Source organism: Crinia signifera, chromosome 1, assembly GCF_055691185.1.
Source record: "Crinia signifera chromosome 1, ASM5569118v1, whole genome shotgun sequence".
Taxonomy (NCBI): Eukaryota; Metazoa; Chordata; class Amphibia; order Anura; family Myobatrachidae; genus Crinia; species Crinia signifera.
In genome coordinates this window covers 68444253-68461733 of record NC_139217.1, presented here as the reverse complement: position 1 = coordinate 68461733, position 17481 = coordinate 68444253, and the positions used below count along the sequence as shown (strand labels likewise).

At 44.7% G+C, this 17481-nt stretch overlaps 2 protein-coding genes and 1 long non-coding RNA gene across 6 annotated transcripts in view; 1 reads left to right on the top strand and 2 right to left on the bottom strand.

The window, feature by feature from the left end:
• Nucleotides 1-5563, bottom strand: part of LOC146037308 (uncharacterized) — a 73197-nt gene extending 67634 nt beyond the window's left edge. Inside the window, exon 1 of the long non-coding RNA XR_014461021.1 lies at nucleotides 5208-5563. This is a non-coding gene — a long non-coding RNA (uncharacterized LOC146037308). The remainder of the gene's footprint in view (nucleotides 1-5207) is intronic.
• Nucleotides 1851-12800, top strand: LOC146037233 (extracellular superoxide dismutase [Cu-Zn]-like). The gene is made up of 2 exons (XM_083161283.1): nucleotides 1851-1966; nucleotides 11215-12800. Exon 2 carries the CDS (start codon nucleotides 11228-11230, stop codon nucleotides 11954-11956), a length of 729 nt encoding a protein of 242 aa, XP_083017409.1. The 5' UTR covers nucleotides 1851-1966; nucleotides 11215-11227; the 3' UTR covers nucleotides 11957-12800.
• Nucleotides 12801-14933: 2133 nt separating this feature from the next.
• Nucleotides 14934-17481, bottom strand: part of CCDC149 (coiled-coil domain containing 149) — a 53774-nt gene continuing 51226 nt past the window's right edge. For all 4 annotated transcript variants that reach the window (XM_083161084.1, XM_083160924.1, XM_083161004.1 and 1 more), the window contains one exon: nucleotides 14934-15920. In XM_083161084.1, the coding sequence (XP_083017210.1) occupies nucleotides 15397-15920 (524 nt within the window). In that variant the 3' untranslated portion in view covers nucleotides 14934-15396. The remainder of the gene's footprint in view (nucleotides 15921-17481) is intronic.

Sequence of the window (17481 nt, the reverse complement as noted above, 5' to 3'; positions counted from 1 at the left end):
TCCTGTTTGAGGTCATTTTTCTGCTTATAATAAGCAGCTAATCTCACTGCTATATCTTTAGGGTTAGGAATCATAGACCTGTCAGGACCAATAAGCACATTAATCCTATTTTGCTCATTCTTCATCTCAGGTGACAGGTGAGCAGCTGGCTTGCGCTATTGCCCAGGGTGTATAGTTACCATTACAGTGGGACAGTCCCGCTAATTGGACATTGTATCGCTGTCCCACCCACGGGTCGCACTTTCCCGTGGGTGGTGGGGACAGTTGGTGGAGCCAGTGATCACCTGTAATCACAGGGACAGATGAGACACAGGGGACTGCCAGCCGGCAGAGAAGGTCGAGCAGGGTTCAGGGAACTGGCAGGAAACCTGGATAACGCTATCTCAAATTCGAGCACATTGTATTTCCTATTACAAGCATGGGAAATGAAATCTGGAATGCAGATGTAAGGGCTTGGAGGAGTATTTTCCTAATTCTACTCCAATTTACCATTAGTATATTCTGATGATAATAAAATAATGTAAAAACACAATTTTCCACATTATTTTAGTAAAAATAATGTTCATATATATATTTACCCGTAAATTATTCTAAATTTATGGAGGTACAAGGTGCCCATAAGGCATCCCCAGATGATCAGCAGTTACCAAGTGGGCAAAAGAGCTAACAATTAGCATTCTCATGCCTTTTCATCATAAGACATTGGGCCTTATTTTGGTTCATTCTTTCTGACAAAATCCTTCTTAGATGGACAAAACCATGTGCACTGCAGGGGGGGCAGATGTAACATGTGCAGAGAGAATTAGATTTGGGTGAGTAATTTTGTTTCTGTGCAGGGAAAATACTGACTGCTTTATTTTTACACTGCAATATAGATCTCACTTTGAAGTAAAACCCCACCCAAATCTAATTCTCTCTGCACATGTTACATCTGCCTCACCTGCAATGCACATGGTTTTGCCCATCTAAGAAGGATTTTGTCAGAAAGAATGAACCAAAATAAGGCCCATTGTTACCTACCCTACTGCATTCAGGAGACTCCCTGAAATAACAGCAATCTCCCTCTCTCCCTCCATACACTGTTACATTTTTGGGGTAAAAAGGAATGAGAGATAGATACATTTACATTGAATTATCAGCACCATTTCCCAGCACTTTACCAAGTACAGTAGCTCTTACTAACTGCTTTGGGGCTCATCTACATTTGGATATAAAAAGTCATAATAAAATATTCCTCTGAGATATAGCAGTACACACCCACGCTTCTAGGTGCCACGGTCACAATCTCTTTTCACAATCTATCCATATATGGAACTAGACACGCCCTTTTGGAGGAGCATGACACGCCCCTTCAATGGGGCGCTATGCGAAATTCTATTACCAACTATAATCTCCCTGAAACTGATTGTCAAAAGTAGGCAAGTATGTCATAAGAATGGCACCTCTTAAAACCATACAATGATTTCCGCCACAGCTAGCTATTACATGTATCACTTTTGTATTATTTTGAATACTTTTACTTCCAATAGTAAATATCACATACAGCTGCAGTAACAATAAAAATGAGCAGTGTGGTCAAATGTGATTGGTAAAAACAAACATACAAACATTAACGAGCAAAACATTAGCTGATACAATGACATTGTTATTTTATCCAGATGTTTTCCTTGCTTCTCCGTACAACCACAACGTATTTGCATAATAAGCAAGCTTTGGAAGCGAAGCAAATCAGCGATGCAGCGATGATGTGTTGAATGTTGCTTATATAACCCAAATGGTAATGAATCTGTTCCAAAAAAAAGTCATGCCAACTGGAATGTTTGTCCTAACTGCAGTTCCTGTGACCACTCCCCTCCTTACACTGTTATAAAACCACCACGCACCCACACTGCTCACACTCAGAGCACATACTTTTCCTAACCCTATTACTCACATCTGACTGGAAGCCGGATCCATACACCTCAAGGTAACGGACATCTCACATTGCTGTTATAAGGAGAAAAATCCATCCAGGATTCCTTACTAGTAGCAATTAATTATTTATTTAAGGTCCAGTTTAAACTTCATCTAGACTTTTCTGAAATAGATTTATCTTCACTGTGCCAAACTTTGCAATTCATGAATGTGGTTATATTGCCAGAAGACATGATCTGTAGCTGTCATTCTGTTATATTAGTAGGATAATGATTATTATAGTGTTACCATGGTATTAGAATTTATTCTAGGTCAGACTTTTGTAGTATTTATATTTATTTATTTATTAAGAGCTTCTTATATAGCGCACACATATTACGCAGCGCTTTACAGAGTATAGTTATGAGAAAAAACAGAGACAGTTTAGGACAAGTACATGGTAAATATGGATAGTTGCACCAGGGGACAGGACACTGAAGCAATCATCAGGGTGACAGATATTGTTAACAATATTATCATGCATATTGGTTAGTGCAGGGGTGGCCAAACCTGTCCTCAAGAACTACCCCAACAGTTCATGTATGTCAGGCCACCTGTGGATTTATAGTAGGAATGCAGCAGGTTTGAAAATGTGACAGTTAGTAATGACTCCAGCTGTGCTACAGCTAGGTCAGTGATGGGGAACTTTTGGCACTCCAGCTGTTGTTGAACTAAACATCCCAGCATGCACTGCTTCAGTTTTGATATTTGGCCATGCTAAAACTGTTGCAGGGCATGCTGGGATGTGTAGTTCAACAACAGCTGGAGTACCAAAGGTTCCCCATAACTGAGGTAGGTGATTTGGAAAACATGGTGCGTTGCTAGATCTCAAGGACCGGTTTGTTCAGTGGGTGCCGGGTGATGTCATTTAACAATATTACTAACGTAATGATAGCGTTCAGTGTTTCATCAATATATCGATCATCCGGTCGCACCGCCGATATCATCCGCAGTGCTGCAAATTGTATATTGGGCATTATTCATGTTTATGTGCTCCCATGCGAATTCGCACAGGAGTGCGATGTTTGCTAACTGCGCATTTCTGTGCATGCGCATGCAATGTGTGCGAGCGGCCATGGCGAACAGAGTGTTCGTCGGGCATTGCACACAACATTGCGGGTGGGGGGCGTGGCGTGGCGGGCCAGGGGATGCGCCCATGGGAATGCGTTCCCATGGTAATGCCCCGATGATGCAGGTGCTGGGGGCAGGCAGCTGACATCACCGAATGTCAGCTGCCCGCGCTGTCCTCACACAGGACACACGCAAGCCTGAGAGTGTCTTAGATTTGCATGTGCGCACCACATCATTCGATAGTCGGCGACCATCAAATGATGTGGGTGTCGCCCCATAGGCTGCGAATGGATGTTTATGCAAAAAGAACGGTGGGTGGGTGCAAACTTCAGAATAACCCCCATTGTGTGTAGCAAATTTTGGGACATATCCAATTAGCTATTGAACTTATTCTGCTGCTAATTGTTGGTGCCAACCAATGCAATTAGCAGCTGGTACCATGCATATTGATTACCAGAGGATGGAATATTCCCAACAGCCTCAGGAGCTGCAAGGAAAAGCCAATTCTTCAGGGCAGTGTCTGGATGTGATCTGATATAAATCAAAATCCTGGTACTGTAATTATTCCAGTTACCGGCACTGCCCCAATCTATAAATCCACCAGTTCATATACAAATCAAGTCTGCTTGGATGTCATTCAGTTACTAGCAATATTTACTAACAATGCATTTGAGTTCAAACATTGCAACCAATGTATATTGGGGCGTTCAGTTATCAGCAATCCAGCAATCTATATATATATATATATATATATATATATATATATATATATATATATATATATATACACATACATATACATATATGTCTAGTGGCCTTTCTATGTCCCTGAAACACTGCCATCTGTTGGCAGCGAGTGAAACTACAGGTGAGATTTAATGCCTCTTTAATGTTTTTTTAAAGGGGAGTTAACTTATAAGGCAAAACCATGCATTGTAAGTTAATTCCCCTTAAAAAAAAAAACATCCGAGTTTGGGCGGCATTAAATCTCAGCCTACATTATTTATTTTATTTATTTATTAACAGTTTCTTATATTTCGCATACATATTCCGCAGCGCTTTACAGAGAATATTTGAACACTCTGCCCCAGTGGAGCTAACAATATATATTCCCTACCACATGTACACGCACACAGACATTCTAGGGTTAGTTTTTGTTGAAAGCCAATTGACCTACCAGTTTATTTTGGGATTGTGGGAGGAAACCGGAGTACCCGGAGGAAACCCACACAAACACAGGGAGAATATATAAACTCCGCACAGTTAGGGCCATGGTGAGAATCGAACCCATGACCTCAGCGTTGTGAGGCAGTGATGCTAACCATTACACCATCCGTACTGCCCATCTTCTGATTACTTCTGGATCTTTTCTCTCACAATCACAAGGTAGCAGACTAGCTTTCGAAGCATTTGCTTTGAGCGGGCTTACTAGTTACTGATATATATAGTAGTCCGCCATGGTGGATTTTTCTGCACACTTCTATGTAATGTAATGTAAATAATTCAGTCATTTTCTTGATCTCAGTAATTGGGAAATCTGCTACTGGCAGCAGTTAGAATTCCCTGCTATTACTTCAGCACTGACCCTTCATCTTATGCATCAATGGAGCAGAAACTTTGATTCTATCATCCTACAAAGTCTCCGGTCACTTTGACAATTGAAAGAACAGGTTATTGATATCCTTGTAGACTAGCTGAAATTGAAACTTTAATATATTTATATATATAATATATATACAAGTTTCTGGATGGTGCGGCACACACGGCAGGAACGTTTCAATGTCCTTTATTTGAACATTTTCATCAGGTAAAATAAAGGACATTGAAACATTCTAAAAAGATCCATTGTACTGCATCTTCCTTCCTGCCGTGTGTGCCGCGCCATCCAGCAATATATATATATATATATATACAGGGGCGAATTTAGGGGTCATGCCGCCCCTAGGCACAACATTTTTGCCGCCCCCCCCCATATGTATGTATACATGTATGTATGTATACGTGCACCCGCGTGGGTATGTATGTGTGTGTATATATATATATATATATATATATATATATATATATACACACACATATATACTGTATACACACACACACACACCATAATAAAAAAAAAAAATAGTTATGGTACACCCCTAAAGCACACACTTTTTTTAACATGCAGATTTTTTAGCACTTACGTTTAATAGAAGGTATGGAAAGAGTTAAAGTGCTCCAGACACAGTGCAGCATGGAGAGAGGAGGGAGGGCTCGTAACCTGAGTGCTGAGTGTAGGGAGACTGACTCGGAGTTCACAGGTCATCAGCGTCAGGTCAGCGTGTGAGCAGGGAAGGAATACTTCCTGCATGCACTCACTGCTCGGAAGGAGGGGGGGACGGGTCATTGTACGGCTGGCAGTGCTGATGCTGCTGCCGAGAGAGGGACAGTTACAGCGGCAGCCGACGGACAGCAGCATCAGCGCTGCTGAGCACAGTGTATAGCTGTGGGGATGCAGAGAGCTCCTGGCAGCTGCCGCCCATAGCAGGTGCCGCCCCTAGGCCCGTGCCTCACGGGCCTAGTGACAAATCCGGCCCTGTATATATATATATATAATCAATACATCCCTGCACTCAGACAGAGAAGACCAGCACCAGTCCAATTTCAATGTAATGTATGTAATTTATTGTCCATACAGGACATTTCCATGCTTTAAGTTAACAACTCAGCATAATGAATAAACACCCAACAGGCGATACTTATCGCACGTCGTCCTCGTGGAAGGGGGGACACATCCGGGGTGTGTCCGCACTTTGTATGAAGTATACAAACAGGGGGGGTGCTCCACTAGAGATTAGAAAATCCCACAATTCATAGTTAAAGAAAGATAGACACTTACTGAGCCAATATAAGCAACAAGTATGAACAGGGCCGGCACCACCACTAGACAGCATTAGGCAAGTATGAACAGGCCCCCCCACCCCTGCGGCATCTCCCGCCACCAACTACCCCCCCCCCCCCTGTGGAGTGCCGCGGTGGCAGCTGTATCTCCCATCCCCCCCTCTCATGGAGCGCAGCGGCGGTGGGATCCGCATCACCCATCCCCCCTCCCATTTAGCGCAGCAGTAGCGGTGGCGGGGGCCACATCACCCCCCGCCACTCTTGGAGTGTGTGAGCGCCGGGGTGCCCCCCGCCTAGGGCGCTCCGGTGCCTTGCACCGGCCCTGAATATGAATCACTCACAGGAGACAAACGACAATTGGTTGGCGGTTTAGTCCATATGGACCATCATCATGACATCACAGCAGTTTACAGCATAGTATGATAATCATTAACCTTCTGTTCCTCTTGATGTACTATGCTGTATACTGTTGTGATGTCCTGATGATGCTCCATTTGGACCAGAACGTTGACCGATTATTGTTTGTCTCCTGTGAGCAAGGACTGTGACTGCAAGTCTGAGCAAGGACAGACTTACAAGGGCTTGCAGTTGCAGATGAACACTGCGATCGATGGTCACGTACATCTAGAACTGCGGTCACATTGCAGATTTACCAATCACAAATGCAGGAAGGGGGGTGATATGCAACTACTCCTGCATTTGCATTGCTAAGGAACACGTATGCTAAGCACCTTATCATATGCAATCCAACATGAATAGGGCCCAATGTCCTTTATTTTAAGTACAATTCATCAATGCAATGAGCCCATAGTGTTGGAGAAATTAGGTTATTATAATAACACAGTGGTGATAAGATTTATTTCACAAACCTGTATAACAGAAAAGATCCTGTACATCAAAAAAGATTGCTGCCGATTTGGGGGGGGGGGGGGGGGGTGAGGGTCTAGTAGTGCTCATCACACAGTATATAAAACATATACATCCAAATACAAATAATAATAAGCAGCAGAACCTTGGGCTATATTCAGATTTCAGCTCATTACAAATTTGTTTGGAAAATGGGCAAAACCATGTGCACTGCAGGTGGGGCAGATGTAACATGTGCAGAGAGAGTTAAATTTGGGTGGGGTGTGTTGAAACTGAAATCCAAATTGCAGTGTAAAAATAATGCCGCCAGTATTTACCCTGCACAGAAACAAAATAACTCACACAATTCTAACTTTTTCTATACATGTTACATCTGCCCCACCTACAGTGCACATGGTTTTGCCCATTTTCCAAACAAATTTGTACTGAGCTCAGATCTGAATAAGGGCCCTTGTCAGGAAGCATCACATATGGTGAAAGTTGCCTTTGCAGGAAATATTTCACATAAATGGGTGTGTCTACTGTATATATGTCATTGCATAGACTTGCAACACAGTAGGTAGTAATTGGGTACCAAATAAGCATGGGTTTTCAAAAATGATATAGGTGCCAATAAACAAAATATTTATGCAAGTATATAGTCAGACAGCTATATAATTCCAAAGTTACAAAAAAATCCCAATTGCTAGTGCAAAACTTCTGCTGTCCCTCGATGTGCCCTATAGACAGTCAACAGAGTGAGTCTATACCACTAGCAGGGAGGTCAACAGCAGCAATGAGCACAGGAACTGGATGTGGGGGACATGTCATTTAAATGTGCAACACACTGGAAAGGGGATAGATTTGTACTGGGAGTGTTGTTTACTGAGCTGGTGAGAGAGGCTTTTGAACAACATGTTACTGACCTGGGTAAGTGGTACCCACCTGCCGCTCTCGCTGCCCCGGAGCACTTAATTAAAAGAATATAATACTGAAGAAAAAGTGTCCATCTGCTTTCTGACAGAGTGTATTGTGCCTAAATGGAAGAGACCTCCTGATGGTGTAATAGCTGCCCAAGTGATTGGCAGGGGTGTGGGCTACAGAAGGGACCACTGGAGCTTCCTGAAATCTTATTAGGTACTTATGTAATATCTGGGCGCCCAATTTTTTCATCACATCGCATCACATGCAATATAGTGGCATACAATTCATGCGATGCGATTTTTCATTGTAAAGACCTGATTTTTAATTGTATAGTCACCCATGGCGAGCCCCTTGAGGGGATGCAGAATACATGTAAAGTAATCCGCGTCCCCTCGCGGGTCAGTGGCTCGCCACGCTTCGGGCTCGGTGGCTTCGCTGTGCTCGCCACACTATATAAAATCAACTCCATGCGTAGTTGGATAGTGGGGGTATGAAATCACCGATGGTTGACTCAGGGCCGGTGCAAGGCTTCCCAGCACCCTAGGCGAAATGTCAACCTACTCCCCCCCCCCCCCCCCTCCAAAAAAAAAAAAGGGGGTCATCCAATCCCCTGGGAAGGTGGCCAAGTCCCTTGCTTTTCCTGGAGGTCCTCTGCACCCTCCCCTTTGCCACCCACAACAGAGTACAAGGAGGAGGGGACAGTAGGAAGTATGACTCAAGGGAAAGTATAGAGGTGAGGTCTTAGAAGTTCCACAGCCACCACCTGCATTAAGTACAGCAAGGATCCTCATAGACAGCCTTGATTTTTTGATTTGCAGACTTGGTGGCGCCCCTCAGATCCCGGCGCCCTAGGCAGCTGCCTAAAGCTGCCTAGTGGTAGAGCCGGCCCTGGGTTGACTATACAATTAAGTACTTGTGTACTTTCACGGCTCCCACGATGTGCATCGTACAGATAATAAATCGCATCGCATGAGATAGCATGCGATCTGATGCAATGTTATTTTTCACAGAAATTATGGACATGAGTTGACATCATGTAAAATGCACCCCAAATGTCATTTTTCACACTGTACCACCCCCACTATCAACGCCAACCCGAAGCGTGGCGAGCGCAGCGAGCCCTCGAGGGGCGGCGGTACGCGTCCTACGACCTTTTCATACCCCCACTATCCACGTCGGCGTGGAGTTGAGAATAGAAAGTGTGGCGAGCGGACACGGATACCTGTGAAGCCCGCGAGGGGACACGGATACCTGTGAAGGTATCCGCGTCCCCTCGCCACGCTTCGGGCTCGGTGGCTTGCTGCGCTCGCCACACTTTCTATTCTCAACTCCACACCAACGTGGATAGTGGTTGTATGAAAAGGTCGTAGGACGCGTACCGCTGCGCTCGCCACGCTTTGGGTTGGCGTTGATAGTGGGGGTGGTACAGTGTGAAAAATGACATTTGGGGTGCATTTTACATAATGTAAACTCATGTCCATAATTTCTGTGAAAAATGACATCGCATTGCATCAGATCGCATGCGATTTTATAAAAAAAATGCATAAAAATACGGGAAAATCGCATCGCATGCCACTACATATGGCATGCGATGGGAGCCGTGAAAGTACACAAGTACCTACAATTAAAAATCGGGTCTTTACAATGAAAAATCGCATCGCATGCCTTAAGTAGTGGCATGCAATGAAAAAATTGGGCGCCCAGATAATACATACTGTAAGTACCTCTTATTACCATGCTGTGACACCTGTATGCTGCAATGCTGTAACCATTCTTGCTGTGCTGATTTACCTGGTATGCTGTTCACCTGCTACAAAAAATAAAGACCAAGCCTTCATCTGATCCAGTGTTTGGGATTTCTTGTCACAATATTTTTATTACATTTTTATTATTTTAATCTGCTTGTGGGTATCAGGTCAACAGGCAATAGGATAACACATGAAAAAGGACATGTTACTGGTCAACAAAGGAAAAGGTCGACATGCGTCTTTCAAGATTTTTTATTTCTTTTTAAACCTACTTGTTCTTAATTCACGATCCAAGTGGCATGGAGTTAGATTATAATAGTGTGCCGAGCGCAGTATATTTTACACGTAGGCACCCAATAAAAAGTGTAATTTTCAAGTCCATTTTCATGTTGAACTTTTGCTTGTGCTGACATTTTGCCAGTGTTGACATAGACCGCGTCGACCTATTGCCTTTCGATCAATAGTGGTCGACCTAATGATCCACACCCATTTGTGCTGCTGGTTTCTGTATTCTTGTTTTGCATTCAGACGTCACCATAGTAGTGATGCATAGAGTTAGCCAATTACAATGTCCTTAGGGCCCAATTCAGACCTGATCGCACGGCCACAAATTTGCACGACCAGCGATTAATTTTGCCTCTGCCCTGCTTCAGTGAAAACCTGCCTTGCAAATGAATGTGTGCGCTGTGCGAATGTATGTGTAAGGCTGCACATCTGTTCACACCCGAGCCACAGCTCATCGAGGCGGCCGCATAGCCCAGGACTTAGGGCCTTATTCTGATCAGTGCGGATTTCTCCGCATGCGGTCGTCCCGCCGATGGTGATCGTCTGCGCATGTGCAGAGGTCACTCTGCGCATGTGCAGGCGATTTCGCCGCACGTATTCTTGAGACGCCGCACAGGGGGCGTAGAGGGGCGTAGAGGGGCGTGAGGGGCTACTTAGCCTCATTACCCTACGCATACGCCCCGCGTTTCATGGGCGTTCCCATGCAAACGCGGGGCGTATGCATGGTAATGAGGCCGTGACGCGTGTGTAGGGGGCGGGCATCTGACATCGCCGGATGTCAGCTGCCCGCCCCCATACATGATTTCACACGGACAAGTGTCCGCACCGAACAGAATAAGGCCCTTAATCGGTGGCTGCGATGAGAACCGGCACATCCGGTCTTCTGCTGGTGTCACACACCCTCCCCTAACTACAGGCTTTGGCACACCTGCACTTTCCCTGACACTCCCAGTATTTTTTTCAGCACGCCCAGTGTTTTTTCCTTGCCACCCCAGACACCTATTCCCTGTCAATCACCTTGCGAACAGCCAGCAAACAGAACTGGTTACAGGAGCTCATCACAGCATGGCCTTGTGCAAGTGTACTGTGAACTATACGCAAGCGCAGTCTATTGCTAATCGGCCACAGGTTTTCTGAGCCGACATGTGCTGACAGGTGGTATTTCATGCCCTGCCATCCGCTAGAGCTTGGAGAGAGAATAGAATACTGTGACGAGTGTAACGAGGCACCGTGCCCGAAGCATGACGACAGTGTCCATGTCAAATATGTCAACATTTGAGACACAAAAAACTTATGTCAACCTTTTGTCTGTTGAACTTGCCGTTGTCAACCTTCCAACCCTGTCCACCCATGACCCATTTTACAGTTCTTGGGGGGAAAAAATTGTGAATCCAAATATGTATAAGAAATTTGTATTTCCAGCTTCTGCATATTGCTCATTTGGTTATTCCTTGGATTACATACATTTGCCAACTAAGGAGTTAACTAATGTGAATTTTCTTTACAGATATAACTGGACCATGATGTTCCCAAAGGTTCTCTTCTTTATTTCGGTTTGCTGTGGAGCCAAAGCAGACGTTGGGCAAATGTCCCAAGCTGAAATGATAGAGGAGATCTTCCAGAAGGTAAATCAGCTCAGTGACGCGCTGCTCCAAGATACTCAGTATAAGAACAGTGCAGATATGACCGTCTATGCCACATGTAATCTAAACCCAAATCCAAAACTGGACGCCAGTGACCTCAACATCACAGGACAAGTGCTGCTCAAGCAGGCCTACCCCAACGGAAAGCTAGAGGCCATCATTACCGTAGAAGGGTTTCCCATGGACGTCAATCAATCAGCTAGAGCAATTCACATCCACAACTACGGTGACCTTGGCAGCGGCTGCGACTCTGCAGCTGGACATTTCAATCCATTTTCGGTAAACCACCCGCAGCATCCTGGGGACTGGGGGAATTTCCGCGTACGAAATGGAAAGATTCAGCAACACATCACCAATCTTGAAGCTACCCTATTCGGCCCATTCTCTGCAATTGGGAAATCGATTGTTGTCCACAAATTGGCGGATGACCTTGGTAAAGGCAACAACCAGGCCAGTTTGGAAAATGGAAACGCAGGCGCACGTCTGGCTTGTTGTGTGATTGGTTCCTGCAGTAATAAGAACTGGGAGAAGTACATGCAAGACAAGGCAATGTCAAAGAATCAAAGAGTTTCAAGACGAGTTAAACATCAAAAATCCAAAAACTGATCTTAAATTCGGTGGCTGGTAGGAGTGCTGTAGCTTATAGGGTTACCCGGGGCAATCCAATTTAGTGTGATGCTTCGACATTATTTGCTTATGTGTACAGCCGGTCATCACGGTCATGTCTGGCGGCATATCTTGATGAATTGAATTGTCCCCTATGTATCCAATACAGATAGAGTGTTGTAGGGCTGAAACAGTGCAGTAATATACCTAGGGTTAACATACAGTACTATCCTTTTAAACTGGAACAAACTTATAAATAGAATATTATTTTTTATATCATGTTTTTGTTATTCTAATCATTATAGTTAAAACTCACCACCAAATCATATATGTCCATGTATAATTTGGCTCTGGTACTAGCCGATGCCTCCCCCCTCTTGCCCCAAAACAGGTTTAAGGCCTAGTGGTTAATGCTATCTGGTGGGAACCTCAATAACTGGGTGAATATTGTATATTGCATACCTCCCAACATTTTGATTGCAGCAGTCAGGCCCTGCTCGTGCACCCGAAAAAGGGGCATAGCCTATGTCAAAGGGGGTGTGGCCTCATGGGGATGCCAGGACGGTACCACAAAAAAAAAGTGGAACAGTTGGGAGGTATGAAATTGAAGGGATCAATTGCGATAGTGCAGGAAATAACTACAGCTTCTTTATGTGGAATATTGTAAATATACTGAATAAAAACAGTAATGATCACTTTTACAGATTGTAAAACAAATGGACAAGAAACCATACGCACACAAATGACTGGTTATCAGGCATGTGATGTGTTAGCTTATGAGGCAGAAAGGAATGTACTAATAAAAACACTTTAAAGCCGTGTGGAGATGTGCTTTTCACTTTTAGTATTTGTCACTCGTGTATTTATTGTACAGTGCATTGGCCTGGAACCACTGAAACAACATGGTCACATGAGGTGCGAGCACAACGAGCTGGGCTTCTATTAACATTGGTATATGCAACAACAGCCTCCCTACTGCCTACCGGGCTTGTAGCGAAGTATTTCATTCTTTATGTAGAGCAAATTTCTTGTCCGCCCCCCCCCCCCCCCAGCAGAGGTTGAACTACCAATGGTTGACACCTTTTGCAGAGTGAGGGTGTGAGTGGGACAGCCAATCAGAAGAAATGTGGAAATTGTTGCTTCTGATTGGTTTCCATTTTCTCCCTACCCCAAACCAGCATGCTGGCATATATTCACCAAATCTATATTGCTCCTAAAAAGAATAGCGCCCTCTACTGAATTACAATTGCTAACAAGCCGCAGAGCTCAGCAACTGCATGCTCACTTGCCAGACAGAACAACAACAGTTTCAAGGGTATGTGGTGGAATGGTCAACAGTGAAAAGGTCGACACCCATTAGGTGGACCACGTCTGGTCTACAGTCAAAAGGTTGACATGCATTAGGTTAACACAAGCAAAAGGTTAACATGGAAAAAGGTTGACATAAGTTTGTGATTTTTTTTTTCAGACTCATTTATACTCTACCATGCCAGTGGGCATAGATGGAGAATAAAATAGGTGTGCCCGAATCATGGCATTCCCAGTGAGCCATACGAAGGGACACGTCGACATAGTCAGCAATTTTTGTTTTTTAAACTCATGGTCACCTTTTCCAATGTCAATTTTTTTCCATGTCGACCTAACGAGTGTCAACCATTTTGCCATGTCGACCTTTTGACTGCTGACCAATAGTGGTCAACTTAAATGTAGGCTTCAATATGTTATAATAAACACAAGCAGTTTGCTCATTCACTGTTACACTCTGAGGTAACTAGAAGCTCAGTCAGTGTAGGTTTTGAAAAGTGGGGATGTTGTCCTTAGACACCAATCAGATTACACATTATCTATGTAGCACCGCCCAGAAGGTAATATCTAGAATCTGAATGGTTGCTATGGGCAACATATCCACTTCTAAAAACAAGTACTGTAGCAAATATACCCCTAACAAACCAGGTTTTTGGGATGTCCATGAATGAGAAGGTTAAATAAAAATATCTGAGGTACTCATTAAGGCCCTTATTCTGATCGGTGCGGCCGGATCAGATTATGCGGCCAGGACCGTGCGTGCAAAACCCCGCCTTCCATACGGATCGCCAACTCCGTCCGTACGCGGTAAGAAGCTGGCCGAACGGACCACACGTGTATTTTTCACGGAATACGCCTCCTCCATCTCAGGGAACCTCCCCCATCATTCGATGGTCGCAGACCATCGAATGCAGGACCGAGTGCTCCACCAGCTCCCGCAACCTCAGACCACACGGACATTTTTCCGTGCAAAAGCAGGGATCTGGGCGGGCAGCTGACATCCGGCGATGTCATATGTCCGCCCCCTACACGTGCGTCACAACTGCATTACCATACGTACGCCCAGCGTTTGCATGGGAACGCCCATGAAACGCGGGGCGTATGCATATGGTAATGAGCCCAAATAGCCCTTCACGCTCCTCTCCACCCCCTGTTCGGAGTGTTCACATATCATGCGGGATTTGGCCGTACGCCCCGCTCACACATGCGCAGAGACGCCTCTGCACATGCTCAGACACAAAACATCGGCGGCCCGAACGCACGCAGATATATCCGCACCGACCAGAATAAGGGCCTAAATTACCCTTCCTTAAGCATGACTATGAGAGAGGACACACACACACACACACACACACACAGGGTTTAGCAGCATTTTAGCCAGAATACTCATAGGGCCAGACGCACTAAGCTTCAAAAGTGATAAAATGAAGAGTGATAAACAGCCAGCCAATCAGCTCCTGCCTGGCATTTTTTAAACACAGTCTGAGACATGGCAGGTAGGAGCTGATTGGCTGGCTGTTTATCACTCTCCTTTTTATCACTTTTGAAGCTTGGTGCATCTGGCCCAGTATGAGCCTCCTGAACCGTGATATCAGCTGCTTATTATACTATGCACATTACAATGTTAATATATTAAAATAATCCAAAACAATAAGAAAACAACAGCAAGAAGTGTTTGTGCAAATAAATATCTATATTTTCTCAAATATATAGACCCCCAGAAAACATTCACAAAGACACAACTCGGACGACCAGAAATGATATTGACACCAACATGAAAACATTTGCATAACTTCCATTAATGCTGGGCTCACTACAAGCAGGATTCTGATGAGAGAGACTTCATATACGATAGGTGTAAAAACTGCTACAGCATTTCTCCCCATTCTAGAAACATACACTGCCACATGATTCACAGGTATATACAGTATTTATACACCGATACAGTCACACACAACATGACACAATAACCATTTATCCCAGTCATAACAAACAGCCTTGTACACCGAATGATACAGGAGAATGCACTGCGTCGATGAAATGTCCTTTAGATTCTGAACAATGCTTCAACTTATATTAAATAAAAATAAAATCTGTTTTAACAAAAACAACACATCTTTGGAAACTGCAGGTTGTCACGATCCATCGTCATGTGCAGAGGGAACGCCTTCCGAACTGCAAACACATTTTAAAGACTCATCCATATCGGAGGACGGTGATGGGTCATCTTTAACGTCCAAGCACTTTTCGAGTCCGATGCTTTGTGAGCTCTCATCTGCAGATTCTATGGTTTCATCCGGGGTGGCTGCTGATAAAACGTCCACATCTAGTTTGTCAGTCGGCCCTGGACTTGGCAGAGAAGTGCCCGAGCTATCAAGGGTAGGTTGTTCACCTGCAGCAGTGGGACCTTCAACAGAGCCTAGAAGGTGATTCTCCAACTCTACAGCGGCCAGTTTTTCTGTTAGTTTAACAATCTGATTTCCTGTTTTCTCCAGCTCATCGTTCTCTGAGCACAGAAGAGGAATTAAAGGATGAAGGTACATGTTTTCATAAGTATTACCAAGTGGATCTTGGGAGTTCTCCAGGAGCTGAGTGCCCTCATTTTTGGCCAACATGCCCAAATCACTGGAACATATTTCAACAGTTGGTTGTCTGTGTGCTGCAAGAGGAAAAACAAAACCATTTAGCCACTGATGTTCATTTAAGTCTTTGCTTTACATACCGATAGCTGTTTTTTACAGAATGAGTTGCAAGAAATGATACATATATACTTTACATCCTAGTATTGTGCATGTACAGTAGCAAGATGGTGACATGGGTGCAAGCCCCACCCCAGTGATTCATGATGTCATAAGTTATTCACCTTTTAGGGCTGGGGTGGGCAATTATTTCAGCTGGGAGGCCACTTAATACTTCCAGCGGATATTCGAGGGCCGCACTCCAGAAATAGGGGGGGGGGTCTTTGAATGTATTGTAGCACACCATACACCCCTTTTACACATCATGCAACACCATAGGTCCCGATTTAGGTTTTTGCTGGTGGGTGCTCAAGCCAAAGATATAGGGGAGTGGCATCATGGGAAAGGGGCGTGGCCACAAAATAATACTGATTTATATTATGCAGCACAGTTGTCTCCAATATTCAAATTATGGCAACAGTGCAAAATACATAAATGCCCCCACAGTGCCGGTACATAAATGCCCCCACAGTGCCAAATACATAAATGCCCCCACAGTGCCGGTACATAAATGCCCCCACAGTGCCAAATACATAAATGCCCCCACAGTGCCGGTACATAAATGCCCCCACAGTGCCAAATACATAAATGCCCCCACAGTGCCAAATACATAAATACCCCCACAGTGCCAAATACATAAATGCCCCCAGAGTGCCAAATACAGAAATGCCCCCACATTGCAGATACATAAATGCCCCCACAGTGCCAAATACATAAATGCCCCCACAGTGCTGGTACATAAATGCCCCCACAGTGCCAAATACATAAATGCCCCCACAGTGCCGGTACATAAATGCCCCCACAGTGCCAAATACATAAATGCCCCCACAGTGCCAAATACATAAATACCCCCACAGTGCCAAATACATAAATGCCCCCAGAGTGCCAAATACAGAAATGCCCCCACATTGCAGATACATAAATGCCCCCACATTGCAGATACATAAATGCCCCCACAGTGACAAATACATAAATGCCCCCACAGTGCCAAATACATAAATGCCCCCACAGTGCCGGTACATAAATGCCCCCACAGTGCCAAATACATAAATGCCCCCACAGTGCCAAATACATAAATACCCCCACAGTGCCAAATACATAAATGCCCCCAGAGTGCCAAATACAGAAATGCCCCCACATTGCAGATACATAAATGCCCCCACATTGCAGATACATAAATGCCCACACAGTACCCGTGCCAGCATGTGCAGTGGGACACGGGCGGGTGGGCCGCTGCTGAGCGGGTGGGTGCTCATCAATTTCCGTGGGTGCCCGGGCCCTCAAGCACCCACAGAATCGGCACCTATGTGCAACACAATAGTAGGCCCCTTATACTTGCCCCCATTTCACACACCAGCTCACCTTTAGTTAATCCACAAACCTGCCCCCATTAGTAATTAATGCCACACACCTCCCCTCTTTAGATATTCCAAACACCTGGGTACCAGCCTTGGGAAATGGAGCTGATTGCAACCCCATGCA